General features: G+C 36.7%; 1 protein-coding gene across 3 annotated transcripts in view; it reads left to right on the forward strand.

Moving 5' to 3' along the window:
* VRK2 (VRK serine/threonine kinase 2) overlaps positions 1 to 18,881 on the forward strand; it is a 51,203-nt gene that overhangs the window by 8,275 nt on the left and 24,047 nt on the right. For all 3 annotated transcript variants that reach the window (XM_034427323.2, XM_087883291.1, XM_060692608.2), the window contains 6 exons: positions 1,550 to 1,605; positions 3,262 to 3,331; positions 3,577 to 3,664; positions 3,948 to 4,056; positions 4,983 to 5,075; positions 12,701 to 12,833. In XM_034427323.2, coding sequence (XP_034283214.2) covers positions 1,550 to 1,605; positions 3,262 to 3,331; positions 3,577 to 3,664; positions 3,948 to 4,056; positions 4,983 to 5,075; positions 12,701 to 12,833 — 549 coding nt within the window. The remainder of the gene's footprint in view (positions 1 to 1,549; positions 1,606 to 3,261; positions 3,332 to 3,576; positions 3,665 to 3,947; positions 4,057 to 4,982; positions 5,076 to 12,700; positions 12,834 to 18,881) is intronic.

The following is an 18,881-nucleotide window of genomic DNA, read 5'->3' on the forward strand; positions in this document are numbered from 1 at the left end:
GTGTAAAATGGATGCATAACTTTTTATTAAAGTTGTTTGCCCAAATTAAGAAAACCTTGTGTTTATACCAGTATAACCAAACCAATATTGGGTTTATTAATAAAGTAAGTACATGGATAAAATGGAAGAGAAGTGCAAACGAAAGATTAAAACATTTGATTTGAACAGCTAGAGGTTATTATTAGATGTCCTCATTATATCCTGCAAGTACATATATTATCTTTTCCAATGAAGGTGGTCAAAATGATAGAATAACATGGTAGGGCAAAGATAGCCAATTTCTTCCCCTTTCAATTATTCTGTATTCTGATTTGGATTTCAACTGCTTATATTGATATATTCTTTATTCAAAGTTTAATAAATTACTTTGACCAGAATTTTTTTTTTATTTGATTTATATGCCGCCCTTCTCCGGAGACTCAGGGCAGCTTACAGTGCGTTAAGCAATAGCCTTCATACTTTTGTATATTTTATACAAAGTTAGCTTATTGCCCCCACAAACTGGATCCTCAATTTACCTACCTTAGAAAGGATGGAAGGCTGAGTCAACCTTGAGCCTGGCGAGATTCGAACTTACTTTAATTGCAGACAGCTGGTGTTAAATTACAGTGCTTAGTCTGCAGAGCTATCCAGGCTCCTGGATAGCTCTGCAGACTAACTTAAAAACCGTATGAGGTTATGTACAGGTTAGAAGAAGTTTGTGTAGAAAGACAATCATAACTTGATTAGAATTAATAGTTGAGTTTCTAAGAGATAAAACTGAAATGATATCTGGAGAAGATCCACCTGGAATGGGCCTGCCATGAATCATGTCAAATGAATACTAGTGCTTCTTCATTGGACATCATTGGACATATTTTCATAAAGCATGGGACAGAAGTTAATGCAAAAGGACTAATTAGACTGGGGTGAATTTCAGTGTCCCATTGGAAGTCATCCATTTCCTATTGTAAAATAAGGAGAGGAAAATATGGATATAGCCAATATGGGGATGAGAAACTACTTACTTCTGCTCAGAAGGTTTAACATGTAGGAGTTCTGGATTCTGAATCAAGGTTCCTCAAAAAGAAAAGGTTCCTCTTTTTCCCTAGATATGTGGTGTTCAACTCCCAGAATTATCCAGCCAGCATAGTCTTGGGTGAAAGTGGTGAAAGTGGCGTGAACTCCATGTATCTAATCATATCCACCTTAAGAAAAGCTGTCTTAAATTATGTACATGGGGAAGCCTGCTGTTCCAAGTCTGTTCTAGTCCAGTCACTGAATAAATTGAAGTCAAACTGGTGACTTCCTGGTATACTATTTTAAATCTTGTAAAAATAAGAAAAAAGTTAATGATAAAGCTTTATCACATATTATGAAGAAAACAATAAAAAAATTACATTATTTCATTTATAGCCAAATTCTTGTTAAAGAAAAATGCTTTTCCAGTTTTTAATATTTATGCAGGAATATAACTACACCATATCTTCTCTTGTTGAGTTGAAATTCACTTCTAGATAAAGTGGCTCAAGTCTTCCATAACTTTCTCTGCCTTAATTTTATCTTGCAGCTTCCCCTTATCTTGATGTTCCTGTAGAAAACAATGCTGTGTATGTCATTAAAGTGGTAATTATTACAACTTTAAAAATATTGCCTTTTTATTGTTTCTAATCCAATGGAATTGCATTCTTCCGTTACATTTTTGTTTATTCGAAGTGAGTGTACTAACAGATTTTAACAGATTAACAGAGTTGGAAGGGACCTTGTGGGTCATCTAGTCCAACCCCCTACTCAAGCAGGAGACCCTATAAGTCCAATCTTTCCTTGAAAGTCTCAAGTGATGAATGCCACAACTTCCGAAGGCAAGCTGTTTCATTGGTTGATTACTTTTAGACAGAAGATTCACAGAACATTTTAGGGCAAGACAATCCTTGCTCTATCAATCACAGTCTTACGAAATGATCAAGGAAGGAAAAAGAAAATTAGAAAAGTTAACACGAGGTATTACCCTGATTCTGGTATTCTTTCCAAACTTTACTAACAGTTGTTATAGGAGGTATCAGTATTGTGTTGTTGGTGATCTTGCCTTTTGATGAGTACTTTTGTGTTTCAGCTCTCCTCTTATGTTACATCTCTCTATGTTGGATTCTCAGGTTCTAAAAGCAAGAAAGACACAGTGATTCTTCCAACAATTTCTTTATTTTTCCTCACCTATAGACAACATCTTGCCAAACTAAGGCAGGCTACTACCTACATGAACATTTACTTTGCGAACTGTTAGAAAAAGGCCATCTTCACCATCTTTCTTTCACACAAACTATCTAAACTGAGTTGGTCTCTTATTCCTCTGGAATGCAGACTTTCCTCCTGGGAATCCAACCTATTACATTCCATCACATGGTGTGTGGACTGGAAAGCATACAGTGAGCTTTGTATGCTCTGCTCTGGATCATGTGACCAGAAAAAAATAATACTTAGAATGGAGTACTCAGTAATATTCCAATCCACTTCCCAATTAGAGATGGAGATAGCTATTTATTTATTTATTGAATAGCTATAGCCTCCAGCTTGTTGATTCCATCTTTCTTTTGCTAGCTTCTTCTACCAAATCTGGCTCTACTGTGTTCAGGTTTTAGAGTTACTGTGCAATAGATAGATGGGCAGAGTTTGAGCAACTTTACTTAGTATCTTTTCCAAATTGGTTTGGATTGGGGAAAAAAATAATGGTATATTTAATTAAAATAGTCTTTTCAAAATTACTTGGGAAGTTTACCTTAATCTCCTTAGTACAATATTGAAATCTTTCCTATTGATTAATAAGAAGTCAAGGATACCTGATTTGCTTGTGGCTTTCTCCGTGACCTGAAAGACAAAGTTATCACAACAGAAATTACAAATTTCTTAGAAGGACCATGAAGGGCAAAATCAGTCTCCCAAAAAATGTTTCAGTTATCAAAGTGTCCCATACTAGTGATTTCATTCCTTTTTGAAAATTCTGTAATGTATAGTCAGAAAGGTCTGCTTTACAAAATTCTTCCAGACTGTTTCAAGCCAAGCATAGTTAAGCAGAACTGGAGACTGGAATGCCTTGGTTGTTCTGGATTTCAAGTCAAATAAAATCTAGATGGGGTGACTAGACAAAGCTGATGTGTGGTTGTCCTTTCTCCTCCTATTTAATCAAGCTCCACTTCTTAATACTTTCCCTATTTATGTGTAACACTCAATTATGTGTAACACATACTTGACATGAAACTTAGTGCTTTTTTATGTATATCTGTATAGGAATATCTTGAAAATGGGCCCTTATTTTCAGAACTGAAATTCTACCAACGAGCTGCAAAACAAGAACATAGTAAGTCATGTAACAGACGTGTCCTATTTCAAGCTACTATTAATACTTTTTCAGGAATAATAGCTTGGGAATAATTACTTATGAAAATTTAACTTTATTTCAGTGTTATTTTTAGCAAATGTATCTAATGTGTATATACATTTTCATAACATTATATTCTGATATTTCCAAAAATCATAGTTAAGTTTTATTTTAAAAAAGCTGGAGAGTTTTAAAGAACCTGCTTTCCTCTCATCTTTTCTCAGTCAAAAAGTGGATGCAGCTGAAACAATTAACATTTTTAGGCGTTCCTGTTTTCTTGGGATCAGGCCAAGTCAAACATCTTGGTAAAAGGTAAGGAAGATGTGACAATACAGCAGAGCTGAACAAGAATTCTGGGGTAGGGAATTTTAATAGACCTTTCTTGAACGAAATCAGGAAGCCCTTTAGGATAATGTCAAAAAAGGATATGCTTTGCGTAACATCTTGGAGACTGCTGTCACATTAGGTGGATTAGTATCTAATCTAGTAAAACAAATCAGTTTATTTCACTCATATACATTTGCTTTTGTTGTTGACTTTTTATGTAAGGGGCAGTATGTTCTCATTGTTTTTCTTTATGGTCATACTATATTAGTTACAGATTTATGGTGATGGAAAGATTAGGAGAAGATGTTCAAACCATCTTTGAAAGACAAGAGAGAAAATTTAACAAGGAAACTGTTCTGCATATTGGGATACAGGTGGTAGGTATAAAACCTCAGAATAAACCTGGGATGGGGATCAATGGACCTTTCTAAGAACTATCTTGCATATGTATTTTTAAATGGTCTTTGTTTAATGTAGCTTGAAAGAATGACTACAAAGGAGAAGGACTTTCTCCATCCTTCTCTTCCTCTGATGTAAATATTTGAAGCTAATTAATTAAAACTTGAGCTAAAACTAAACTTGAGCTAAAACTAAAAGATTTTTTAGTCTATCATGACTTACATATATTTTTATTACTTGAAATCTAAAAATTGGCTGTTAGTCTCTACTCGCCCCTTTTAAGTAATTATTCAAAGTATACTAGTAGTATATTACCAAAATATTATATATTTATATGTTTAATTAAATCGTTTACTTTGCCTTTTCACTGGATTAAGAAATGTTTTTCCTTCAAAATATGGGTAGTCCTCAACTTACAACAGTTCATTTAGTGATTGTTCAAAATTACAATGGCATTTATGACCGTTTTTCATATTCAAGACCATTGTGGCTTCCCCATGGTCAGTGATCAAAATTCATAAGCTTGACAATTGACTCACAGTTATAATGGTTGCAGTATCTTGGAGTCATTTGATCTCCTTTTGCAATCTTCTGACAAGCAAACTCAATTGCGAAACCAGATTCACTTAACAACTGAACTACTAACTTAAAAACTGCAATGATTCACTTAAGATCTGTGGCAAGAGAAGTCGTAAAGTGGGGCAAAATTCACTTAACAAATGATTTTGCTTAGCAACAGAAATCTTGGGCTCAGTGGTCAATTGTAAGTTGAAGACTACCTGTAATATTTCCCTTCATGTATTTAAGAAAACTTGTTAAGTCTTTAAATAATATTGTGGGAATGATTATAATATAAATACAAATACTGGTTTCCTTTGTAATACAGTCTTTCCTTGCCCACTAGCTAGATGCCTTGGAATATATTCATGAAAATGAATATGTGCATGGGGATATTAAAGCAGCAAATTTACTTTTGGACTACAAAAATTCACATGAGGTAAATAAATATATTGTATCCCCTATCCATACATCTTATTTTTCATTGTTAAATGTTTTTCAATTTTGCAAAAAATAAAATAAAAAAAAAATCAGGATAAATAAATAAATAAGGATGGTGTAGACTTGGTTGTTGCTTAAACTGCATGCATTGTTGCTAAGGAGAAGAAAGCATGAGGGGTTTGTGTTCTTATTCAGATGAAATTCACAGTCTGATTTACGAACTTATTCTGTGTAGTTGCTCAATGAAGTGATTTGTTACCAAAATTTTACAAAACATCTGAATCTTTAATGGCTTTAAAAATTAGATGCCTTATTTATATATGTGAAGGAAATTGTTCTATGTGCTCATTTTTTTTTCCATATAGATGCATTGAAATCAACATGAGAAAATGCATGTAGAGCTAATTAGCATGATGAAAATGCATATTTTACCAGTTGAAAAAGTATTTCACTTCTATTTACTTCTTTCATAGTTGACAAATTGAGAGGCTGGTGCCAGTCGCCAAATCTAGTGTTAAAGGCATCCATGGTTGCAGATACTTTGCTTGTGGCAGACTTACTGAATAAACCTGACTTGCCAAGGAAAATCACAGTGATAGGCTCAGGAAATTCCTGCCTTAAAAGAAAGTATTTTTTCATTGGAAAACCTTTAAGGTGGGAATCTATAGATTCAAAGTTCTCAAACTTCATTAATTTCTGTAGCCTCTAGTGAGCAACCGTGACTGATTTAGATTCAACCATGTTATTCCTAGTTCTGATTGCGGCATAGTCTTTAATGAGTATTTTCAAAATGATGGTCTCAACAAACTCTGTTGAACTATTGCTTTTGAGATACTGACATTGGGTTTTTTTCTATTAAGTCTTATCGGACAAGATCCATTTATACTTTTAAGTAGGAGATAACCCCGTGGGCATTAATATGCACTTTTAAATATAGAATATATAGTGACTGCTTTAATTTTGCTTTAAGATAATGCAGATTATTTTATAGAACTCTACCGAAAATAATGACAGAACAAACATAGTTAAATTGTGAAGTGTACAATAAGGCACTTAAGTATGTTTTGCAATGTAAAAAATTTATACGGTACAGCTGTGAGACTTGTGTGCTGAGTAATCCCTGCAACTTCAACAGAGAATGATTTTGTCTCTGCATGGGACAGCTGGATCAGGCTCCCTGCTTACAAATGCCCCAGAAGTCAATCAGAACTCCTTGCCCCCAGGGATAAATGCTTTGGGAAGATCAAGTTTTACATCTTGTGCTGCAGTTGATTGCCGTTTTACTGCTAATAACGCTGTCATTGAGTTCTGCGGCCTAATTAAGTTGGCCTCCTAATACACTGGTGATCCAAATTTATTACTGTGCTAACAAAGCAATATATCTCATCAGGTTTATATGGAAACTCCATTGACTAAAAAAAATGGAAAGTGGAATACTTCCCATGTTTTTGTTATGTTTTTCTTCAAACTGTGTTCTACTACCCTGTGGATACTTGCCTTTAAATATGGTGAGTAAAAACTTGAACATGGATAATTGAGGCATGTATGTGAATATTTAAAAACACATTTTTGGTTTCCCGGAGGTCATTGCAGAGTTTTTATTTAGAACGTGTTGTTTGGAATGCTGTTGTATAAACAGGTAAGCAAAAGGGCAGGATATTTTTTAGTCTTTTGTCTATGAATATTCCCAATACTGCATTTTCCTTCTAATGGATTTGAAGACAGTTGTTTGTATTTATAATTTAGCGCTATTAATAATAATTTATTGCAATAATACAAAAAAATCCTCTTTCTTTTCTTCTATTAAGTATTCCAGAATACATAATAGAATAACAGAGTTGGAAGGTACCTTGGAGATCTTCTATTCCAACCCTTGCTCAAACAGGACATCCTATATTATTTCACACAAATGGATGTCCAATTTCTTCTTAAAAACCTACAGTGATGGAGTATCCACAACTTCTGAAGGCAAGCTGTTCCACAGATTAATTGTCAGGAAATTTCTCCTTATTTCTAGGTTGCTTTCTCCTTGATTAGTTTCCATCCATATCTTCTTGTCTTGCCTTCAGGTGCTTTGGAGAAAAGGTTCAACCCCCGCCCCCCATCTTCTTTGTGGCAGCTTCTTAGATGTTGGAACACTGTTACCATGTCACCTCCACTCCTTTTTTCCAGAGAATATGCGGAGAGAGTTCCACTGTTTTCTTGGCTGTTAAACTCAAGCTCAATTCTTGTGCATTCCACAAAACACAGCAATGCAATATGAGAAGCTTTCCTCCCTTTTATGAAAGAAAGTATAATGCAGAGGACTACTAATGAATGAGAACGTTTTGAAAATTTCTAGCAATGTTATCCTGTACCAGAGGGAATGCCTTGCAGAGGGAAATCAGCACTGGACAAGCTATTTTCAAAGAAGCTTGTTTTTCATTGCTAATTTTCTTGTTAAGGCACTCTTAATATCTGAAGGCATATCATTTGAAAGCTACTAATCCTTTCCAGTTTTTGTTATTAAGCTTGAGTATTCTGTAACTGCGTTGTCACGGTGGTGTTACTTGCTTTATCGTGACATTTTCCCTTTCACTAAACTGGGCGTGGGTGTGGCCAGTGTGTGATGCATCCGGTCCTCGGGCCGGAAGTTTGACAGCCCTGCTTTAGGCTTAATGCACTGACTTCCTCTCCTATTCTTGGTAGATTAGATTAAATAATTACTCCCTTGTACATGAGATAATTATATGGAATCCTTTTGTTCCATGGTTTACATTGCTTGTCATTTAAATAAATTTAAATTATGGATGGAGTTTGTATGGGCTTGGATAATATATAACAAAATCCTTCTTATGTCAACATTACATGAAATTAGGCTACATCTTAAATTGATAGGCTGAGTAGTATAGTTGCTTCAGTCAATTCCACTAAGTTGTATTTTCCATCACATTGATTTGATGCATTATTGTCTAGGTTGAATACTAAGCAAAGTGAATCCACCAGAAAATGCAAGAGCAAATAGAAGCAAACAGTCAGCCTGATAAAGCATTTTGCCTTTTCTGAGAATTCCAGATGCCTCCAATCTTCAGTCTTTGTATCATAATCTCTGGCGTAATCTGAAAAGAACAATCCCATGAAATAAGAGCATTGTGCTTCTGGTGTCACATTATGCATAGAAGATGCTGCAACAAGAAATTATATTTTAAAACATGCTACTTCAGCCATCCCAAGACTGCAAAACTTGCCTGAAGCCCAGAGAGGAGCTAATCATTTTTACGGAATTGGTTACAAGATAACTTGCTTATTTTCCTTTGGTTTAAAAAAAAAAAAAAGATCAGAGAAAGAGCATCAAGAGCAACATAATTAAGAGCAAGGTCATTTCTTGAGATGTTCATATTTTTTAGGACAGGAACCTACCTCTGAGGAGGAACAAAAATAGTTAAGGAGTGATATAAATAGTAGTTTCTTCAGCACAGTAGATGGTAAATTAGAACTGTTTCCTACTTTCCTCTTTCCCAACTCAGGTAGCTGTGTGTGAAAACAGTTATTTCCAAACTGTGTTGGGTATGTACAGTATAAGGATAGTCTCTCAAATTCTGCTAAATCAGGGGTGACAAACTTGCGGCCCACGGGCCAGATGCGTCACATGCTGGCCCCACCCCCGCCCAGTTTAGCGAAGGGGGGGAAAGTCCTGATACATCATATGACGACAACGTGATGATGTGAGTTTGACACCCATGTGCTAAATAGTTTCTCATTAAGGTGCAAAACTCATTTTAAAAGTTCTAATAATAATCATTGTTGAATTTTTGATAGTTAAAATATTTCCTTCATCACGTGGATTTGTAAATATATTCTTGATTGGCACCATTTTTGACCTTCATTAAGAGCCATATAATATTAAATTTATATACTGCCAGCTTCATTTTTCTACTATCCATTAATGCTTTGAAACACTTCATTGAATGAAGTACAGCAGGTTTGTCAAACTCAATTTCATTGAGGGCCGCATCAGGATTGTGTTTGACCTCTGGGAGCTGGGGGCGTGACTGGGGAGGCGTGGCCAGCTCAACATCACTTGTGTCGGGGGCACCTGCGATGGCCAAGTGCTAAGGCAGGACTTCCCTCAGACCCTTCCTCACTCTCATTATAATTTTCCTTCCTTCCTTCCTTCCTTCCTTCCTTCCTTCCTTCCTTCCTTCCTTCCTTCCCTCCCTCCTTCCCTCCCTCCCTCCCATCTTCTCATCTTTTTCTTTTTCTTTCCTCTTTACTTTTCTGCTTTCCTGTCCCTTCTTGTATGCTCAAATGCAAAAGAGAAACATTTCTCCTTTTGTTTTATTTTTAGTTTATTTTGCTAGCCATCTACCAGCGAAATAAAGCTCCGCTTTCCTTGGCAGAGACAGTGTGGGCTGGTCCTTTGCTGTTTCCAGGGTGGCCCCATGGGCCAGAACTAAGCATCCCGTGGTCCGGATCCGGCCTACAGGCCTTGAGTTTGACACCCCTGAAGTACAGCAACAGTATAAAATTAGAGGGACATATGCAGCCCACAAAAGCTTTGAGTGCAATACTCAGGTTCCTAGAAGTTGCATCTAATTGTAACTTTTACTATGACAGAAATATAAAATTATCAAATACAGGAATATATTTAATAAGACATGCCTACGTAGACATCATGTTCTTTTTGAGGCAAGTAGAGTTATACAGCAGCACAGAAAAACTGTAAAAATAGTAAGCAGAACAAATCAGAAGCAAGAGATAAGAAAGAAAAGAAAATCTTAATAAGGTTCATATTGACACCATTCAGTATATCCCTTCATACCTTGCAGCTACACATACATCAATTCATAAACACTTTTTTTTCCTTATCTCTTTCTTTTTTGAGGATCTCAACACTATCCAACCCTGACCTTGATACTTTTCAGCATACCTTTTCATGCTTGGTAACTAACTTTGATATTGAATTTTTTATTATTATTATTATTATTATTATTATTATTATTATTATTATTATTATTATTATTTATTATTATTATTATTACTACTACTACTACTACTACTACTACTACTACTACTACTACTACTCTACTACTACTACTACATATCTCTTAGGTGACATATTCATGCCACTATGCTTTTCTAAACATACTCAACTCTTTTGAGTATGTCTGTACATTGTATGCATCTGCTAATTGATGGGATGCAGGCAAAAGTGGACTATAGTTGTTATTGTTTTGGTGCTTTCGAGTCAGCATTGACTCCTGGACGAGTCCTGCAGTTTTCTTGGCAAGATTTCAGAAGTGGTTTGTCTTGCCTCCTTCCTAGGGCTGGCCCGAGGTCATTTAGCTGACTACAAGCCTAAGGCAGGAATAGAACTCAATTTCTTGAGTTTTAATCATATGCCTTATGCTTTATCTACTGTACCAAAGTGCTCTTAATCCTTTGGTTTGTAAGGTACTATTTAGAGATCCTTGCTTGCATAAAAGAGTATGTCCACTCTGGGCTTTGGTTGTACATGCAACAGGCAGCCCAAATTTTGCCATCACTGATCATAGTCCATATCATTCACAAGAAATGTTGTATGCTGTGCAGCTATGACTAAGGTAATCTAATGTACTTTTTGCTTAATTTGTTATATTATCTTGTGTTAATTGAATGTGGAATGAAAGGAAATTAAACTACATTTTTATTTTGGTTCTTCATCTTTGCATTGTTATTTAAAGAATAACCTTTGAAACACCATTTATAGCTTGGCCTGATTAGAGATGCACATCTGTGATTTATAGGGGCGTAAGTGCAAGTGAAAGAAGTGATACTTTTCTGTAACATTTTTTCTTTCTGGCATTCTATTTGTATCAATACACACTTCCAAGATCTTTATTTTTTGTTTCTTATTTTGCAGAATTAACCTGTGGAATTTACACAAAAATACTGCAGTGATCACTAATTTGGATGGTTTTAAAGGAAGATAGGATAAATTCTTGAGAACAAGTCTGTCAAGAGCTGTAATCTTAAAAAGACTAGGGCAGGTGCACCTTGTAGATTTTAAAATATACAGCTGTTGTTCTACCAAACTATTAATAGTAGCAGCAGGCTGATCATGCTAGAATTTACTAAGGAGGAAATGTTAATGTTGCCTCTGAATCAAGAATAGTATGTTTCTAAACACCAATTCGAGGAGAACAATGGTAGGAGAAAATACTTCTCCATCTTTTACCTGCAACTAGTTGCTTCTGTGAAAAACAAAATATCATTGTAAGATGGGTTTTTCCTGGTTTGGTTGAATTATTCTTGCTCTAATTCTTATAGTAGACTGAAATAGGAACTGTAAATAGAGAGTATACTTCCTTTAAAATTTGATATTATATATGCGGAAATGGAAAGCATTCAATTGGAGAAGTAGGTGAAAAATATGCCAAAACAGAACTTTTTCTCTTTCTCTTTCTCTTGGCCCTCTGTTCCTTCTTACAAAATCTTACTCTGCTCTAGAAACAAAATATTTTAAAGTAGAGGTCTTGCATTCTGTGATAGTTTATAAGTTTAAATTGTTTTATTTTTGCAATTACATGTTGATATGTTAACACTAACATGTTTTTCTATTAAATAGAAAAAGTTAAACTAATTAAGAAAGAAAATGGTATCATAAATATATCAAGTTGATTTTTCTCGCTGAATATAAGTGCCATAAAATAAAAATAAGATGTTAAGAGGTCAATTGATATATCTTAGGTTTCTGTCCTTGGATTAATTTTGCTTCTCCCTCCCCCTCCTCTGTTTAATTATGTCCAATAGTTGGAGACTTACCTGGATAAATTCCTGTGGTTTTCTTGGCAAGGTTTTTCAGAAGTGGTTGCCTTCTTCCTAAGGGCTGAGAGAAAGTGACTGGCCCAAGGTCACCTAACTGGCTTTGTGCCTAAGGCAGGACTAGAACTCACTTTGTCCTGGTTTCTAGCCTGATGCCTTAATTACCACACCAAACTGGCACTCTGTTTTGTTAATCTCTGCCAAATGTAGGTATTGCAGAATTCATCTTTCTTAGAGTGATACTGTTCACTCTAAGGAAGGATGATAAGTCTTCACTTTGGGGGATGGTATTGCCTTAGAAAAGTTCTGAAAATCAGCTGTTCAATTGTAGAGAGATGCATTCCTTCAGAATACTTTCTGGAGAGGAAATTGGTATGTTAACGCAATGGATGTTTGCGAAACTTTTACTTATGTTCTTGCCTGTAACTGAACCTATTTTGAACTTGTTGCAGGGCTGGTTGTTGAAAGGTGGGATCTGTATGTGAGTGTGTTTTGTGAGAAGGAAGGCTCCCATAAGCAGCATGAAGAAAGATAAAAGACATATTGCATTTTATGATGTCTGGATGCCCACCTGGAGAGAAAGGAGCCTAAGAACAAAATGTGATTTTATTCTGTATTGCTTGGAAATAAGGCAGCGCGTAGAAGGCACACAACTTAGAAGGGGAAAGTAGCTGTTAATAGCCCCCAGATGTACATATTTTATCCTGAGGTGCAATTTGGCTTAATAAAATGCAGATCTAACAGTGTCCTTAAGCCACCATTTTCTTCTGGCTTAATTAGAAAGGTTATACTTTTTCAGAGGACGAAAGCATCATTCATGTCTCTGCTCATGTCTTCCAGGTTTATCTTGCTGATTATGGACTCGCCTACAGATATTGTCCCAGTGGGAACCACAAAGAATATCAGGAAAATCCTAAAAGGGGCCATAATGGTACAATGGAATTTACCAGCATAGATGCACACAAGGGAGTAGGTTAGTGTCTTTCATCTCTTTTCCTCCACTCCCCCTTCCTCCTCCCCACTTTCAAACACTTCAGAAATTACTCTGAATTTGTGAAATGTGGGAGCAATGGTGGCTCTCAGTAAAGTTGAAGTGGCTTCTTCTTCTTTTTTTTTTTTTTTTGCATGTGATAACTTTCTGTCCTATTAAGATGAATGTATTTATTTGTGCTATTGTGAAAGGTGAACTTTTTTTTTTTGGCAAGCTTAGGTCCTGAGAATATTTCTGGAATCTTTCACTATGGAGTTTGTACTGTGTGCTTCTTAGGCCAGAAGGAAGTTCCATGCCTTCGCAAAAGGGGAGCACATGACTCTAGGACATTGCAACTATCATAATATGAACTAGTTGTCAAGTATCCATATGAAAATCACGTGACCATGGGGATGCTGCAAAGGTCATAAGCAGTGGTGGGATTCAGCCAGTTCGCACCACTTTGGGAGAAACGGTTGTTAACTTTCTGAGCAGTTTGGAAAACTGGTTGTTGGAAGAAATCATTAGGGCAGAGAACCAGTTGTTAAATTACTTGAATCCCACCACTGGTCATAAGTGTGAAAGATGGTCATAAGTCACTTTTTTTTAGTGGCGTTGTATCTTTGAATGATCACTAAATGAACCGTTGTAAATTGAGGATTGCTTGTAGGAGTCTGTAATATTTTTTTATTCAATATATTTGCCTCCCATTTTTTTCTCCAGAAGCTCAAGGCAGTAGAAAATACTCTCTCCAATTTTATCACATAGCTACATCCCCTAGATTAGTCTGAGAGATAGTGATTGGCTGTCAGGCATGAATAACTAGACCCACATATGTAGAGCTCAAATCAGCTACTTAATTGTTCTATGCCTATTTTACAGGAATCTGCCCAAACTGGCAGTTTCTGCCCGGGAAAGCCTATCTAAGGCTCAAAGGCATTGCTCTCTTATGTTTATGTAATGAGTCCAGAATAATTCTTCCTAACTTCCTAACTCAGGTGGTTTCTCTCCAACATTGGCCTGAAGTCTTCTGATATCTTCAACTTGGGTCTTCCCACTTCAGCAAAAGAGATTTTACACAATGTGGTGCCAGTTATTGTGGCCATGTTGATTGGGGACTGTGAGACTTCTAGTCAACTACAGTTGACCCTGACATACATGAAAGCCTACATTAAGTTGATCCTTAGGCCACCTGTCTCTTCTTTTCCAAGTACTCAGTGACTAAATTCATATCTATCTGAAATCTCTTGGTATGGTAAGTCTCACTGCCTAACTGTGAGAAGAGAGAAGAAATATGTTTCTTACATATTTAAAAATATTTTAATTAAAAATTGGAAACTGACATATTGAAAAGCAACATGCTCTCATATCATTTTTCACCCTCAAAGGATAGCTTCCTTAGAAAACCAAATGGGCTGTATAAAGATTACTAGAACATATAAATAAGGATGGCTGTATCCTACTGATTGATTGGTTATTTATTTACAGGACTTATACGCCACTTATCTCATACAGTGATTTTAGTCAGCTCGCGACAATCCCCCAAAACATGGTTACAAAAAAAGTACTCTTTCCTGCCAGATCAAACATTCTTGCAGCTGAACCCCCATCCTATCCCAATGCTTGGGGAAAGAGCCAGCTCTTTAAAGCCCCCGCCCCCGAAGGCTAATTAAAGGTAGGGATCCCTCTGATCTCAGATGGGAGGCTGTTCCAATGAGCTGGGGCAGTCATGAAGAAGGCATCCCTCTGAGTTTGCATCAGATGGGAAAATTTGGGGTGGAGGACCTGGAATTGAAAATCCACCCATTTATCCTGGAAAACAAAAATACATAAGGAAGGGGTAGGAAGGAGTACTAGAGAGAAGTGGCTGATAGCATGCTGTACTTGGTCATGACAATGTCTTTTTGAACAAATAATCTCCCAGAGCCCTTTTGTGCAAGAATCCTCAATATGCTTTCAACATTTCAAAAGTATTTTATGAGATCAAAAATGTAGGGGATTCCAAGTATGGTTTGATTGATTGAATTTATTTCACTTCACATAATATGCTACATTGTTGTTCATTCAATGAATTGTTGTCAAGTACATAATGGATAGATATTATCTGTGAACCTAGTCATTGTCTCATCAGCTGTTGTGGAGGAGGACTGGTTTCCTGATATCCATACTATTTCAATTGCTCTTGTCAATGGATTTGAATTCTAAGGCAACCAACAATATAATGAATTTAAAAAGTTTAAACACAGGTCAGCCTCATTTAACGATGGTAATTGCAAACAGAATTTCTGTTGTTAAGTAAACAATCGTAAAATGTAATATCATGTGACTGTGTCATTTAGCAATGGAAGTTGCAGCATTTCCAGTTGCTGTCATTAAGTGAATCTTGGAATGTTGTTAAATGTGATATGTCACTATTTGTGACCACCTATTGGCTTCCCCACTGACTTTGCTTGTAGGAAGCTGGTAAACAAGGTTGCCAATGGGGGCCAGGTGACTTTGCAATGTCATGATTATGTATTGTTCACCAAACACCCAGATTGTGACCACATGGTTGTGGGATGCTGTGACCATTTTAAGCATAGGAGCAGTTGTAATTACCACTTGTTCATCATCATCTTAAGTTCAAATGGTCACTGAACAGTCAATGAATGGTCATTAAGCAAAGACCATCCGTATATGTGGACTAGCTGAAAATGCACAATATCACTTCTGAAATATACTGTATGTTAAAAAAACCACAGCATTTACACAAACCTTCCAGAAAGTTAGAATTTAGTCATGCTTCTAGAGAAACAGATTGGAGAGGTAAGCTTCCCTAGTGGGGATTATTTGGATACTTAGAACATTAACTGGTCTGATATAAAGCTTCTCAGTGTGTCCACTATGCACAAACAATAAGAGAATGCATCACTTTCCCATGCTGTCTTCTCCCTGACTTAGTTTCCTACCTCCTCATAACAAACATTCAACCACAAAGGTTGCTAATCTTGCAGTCCATCATTTTGCTGTTATTAGGCTTGGTGATTGTTTCATTTACTTCTTCTCTTACGCTGAGTCTGTGGGCAAGATTGGTCTTCTTTCATATTAAACTAGTTCTATTACTCCCATTGTTCTATAAGCTATATGAAGTGTTAACTTAAAAAAAAAACTTTTTTTCTGGTAGACTTTCATATATCTTACTTATTTAAACTCACTTTGATGGTATTGGAAACACATTTGCAGGTAAATTACATACATAGTCCTTTTATTGGGTATTGATTGTACTGCCTTGCATTCCAAGGCAGACTTAATTCAACAATTCCCTAATTAGTTAAAGTCATAACCTGTGTCTTGTATTCATTTACCATTAATTAAACCTCAGCTGTTTATTACACTGCAGTCCAAATTCAATAGCCAGCCCAAAGAGCCATACAAAAGGAGTGGAAGGTCAATATTGAAAATATATGGTATGGCGTAGGTATCCCTCTCCCCCCCACTCCAGCTTGCATTGCTTTCAATCAATAATGGTCAATGCAACACGACTTTCTTAGTTGCTATGTCAGCAAGACACAAAGTCAATTCTTATGTTATGCTAGTATGAAAAAATAAAAGTGATTATTGGCAAAGTTTGACTTTTGTTTGAGATTCTTGGTCTCTTTCAATTCTGCCTAGAAATACTTCCTGCTGTGCCTATATGACATTATCTGTTTCTTTCTTCATTGTCCACCTCTGTATGATTTCCTTTAACCGTCTTATAGTCCACATTCCAACTTATGACAGCATAACTCAGTCATCTCCAAATTTATTGAACTTTTAACAACACATTTCCAGCTAGCAAGTCATGGTACAAAATGCAGAATTTCTTTCATGTCCCTCATCTTCTGCAGCTCACTGGAAGGGAGGAGGGAGGGGAGTTGTTTCTGCAAACATTTGTAGTTGTTAATAGCTCCTGAACTGTTATCTTAAACTAATACTTTCTAACGAGTTTTGCTTGGCACAAACAACTATATATTATTGCTTTTTCTATTAAAAGGACCATTGACCATGTAATGTAGAAGGCCTTGATAATTTGCCAGCACTGTTAAGACCTGTAGTCATTTAAGGCTGGTCATTAGGAGAAATGAAATGGGACTCTTGTGCCTCCCTGATACTGAAACAATTGAACTGTTTGACCTACCAGAAGCATTTTGGACTAAAGAAGCTATAATGGCCAAGCAGTTTCTGACCCGGACAATGGGGATAAGGAGAATGAGAATCTGTTGTCTACTGATGCTATGCTTTTTTTTTTTACTGTTTGTTTTTTTAGAGCTAGGGAATCTTTATTTGCTGAAAAGCAACTTCAATATTTTATGCAGAATTATTGATTGAAAAATAGGGATTTGTAGCCACTGATTGGGTGGCTATCCCTGTGGCACAGGGGGACTCTATTGCTTAGTTCTTGGACAAAGTTAAATGCATTTGCGTTATAGCTTCTAGTTCTGTGGTCTGTCATGTTATTTAATGTGTTAGTTTTGCAAAACAAATAGTACATGTATCTTCCAGGGTCTATAACTTTTGAGAGCTAAAAAATGTTTGGGCAAGTAGATTTTCATTTTGCAAAACAATAGCACTCTCAAAATATCAAATCTGGTGTGGTATTTAACATTTTGAAATTTCATGGCAGAGTATTCTGTGAGTTACTTGTTCCCAAATTTTTCTATTGAAGATGCTTTAAGTGAGAAACATTCTTTTTGTATGTGGAATTGGGTTTCTGCAGAATAAGATAGGATGCCAAAAGGGTTAAAAGGCCATATAGAATCACAACCGGCATATTTATTTTGTTATAGTTAAGTCCCTACAGAGAAATTGTTCTATATTTTAAGGAAAAATTGAGTATGTATTCTGACAAGAGAACATTCCCACTGTAAATGGGAATGTACTTCTTTAGTGCAGAAGTCATTTTCTTTCTGTTTCTGTTGTAAGCAGTTGAAGCTATAGGGAAAGATGATGTATTTTAAACTCTGACTGCAATTTGGAGATAGTTTCTAATTTTAGCTTCTAAGGGGATAAAACATTTTTTCTCTGTGGCAGTAGATATTAATAGTAAATATTGACTACTTCCAAATTTTATCTACATTTAGCATAACTGGGGGGTGGGTGGGGTGGCTTAGCAGTTAAGGTGCTTAATCAGCTGGAAACCTGACAGCTCAGGTTCAAGATCTGAGCACCATGCAATGGGGTGAGCTCCCGTTCCTGCCCCAGCTCCTGCCCACCTAGCAGTTTAAAAGCATGCAAATGTGAGTAGATAAATAGGTACAACTTCAGTGGGAAGGTAACAGAGTTACATGGCCTTTGTGTGTGTGTGTGTGTGTGTGTACATACACACACACACACTATCCACATGCTGTGAAAACAATCCTAGACTATGAGCTTTCTTGATCAGTTAATTTAGAAATCAACTTTCTGGTTTTTCTCCTTCCACCCCATTCTTTCCTACACTGAATCAAACATACAAAGCATAGGAACTGTTGTGGCCTGTCAGCCCCTGATCCTCTGGCAGCCGAATCAGATGAGCCAGAGTGGGAGTCATGGCCAGCATCAAGGCAATCTGAGAGCTCTGAGAGGGAAGAGGAAATGGAGCTGTCAAGAGAGAGAGAGGTGGAGCCTGGGCTGTCCATTAGTCCCCAGATGGAGAGTCAACAGCCCCCAGATCCGGAGGTGGCTGATGAGGAAGAGGAAGAACAGCTGGGCCCTGTGCCTGATGTGCGGATGCCCAGAAGGCAGAAGAGAGGAGAGCAGTGGGATTCTCTGGGCTGGTCCTCAGGACAGAAGAGCCACCGCTGCTAACTAAGCCCCATGATAAAAGGCAGGGGGCAGAGATGAATAGGTGTGGCAGACAACTATTTGTCTTCCTGTTGGTCAGCTACTGATAGTCCGAACTGAATCCTATTTGGAACTGTATTGGAATTCTTTCTTGGAATCTACGGCCCTGAGACTCAGGCATGCCTTCGGAGCGTGCATGTGTGTGTGTCTCCGCTGCAGGAAAAAGAGCGAACCCACCTTCCAGGACTTCCGTTACAAGTGTGGTGAGAG

The sequence above is a fragment of the Pantherophis guttatus genome, chromosome 1 (assembly GCF_059756535.1).
Source record: "Pantherophis guttatus breed Tessera chromosome 1, ASM5975653v1, whole genome shotgun sequence".
NCBI classification, from domain to species: Eukaryota; Metazoa; Chordata; class Lepidosauria; order Squamata; family Colubridae; genus Pantherophis; species Pantherophis guttatus.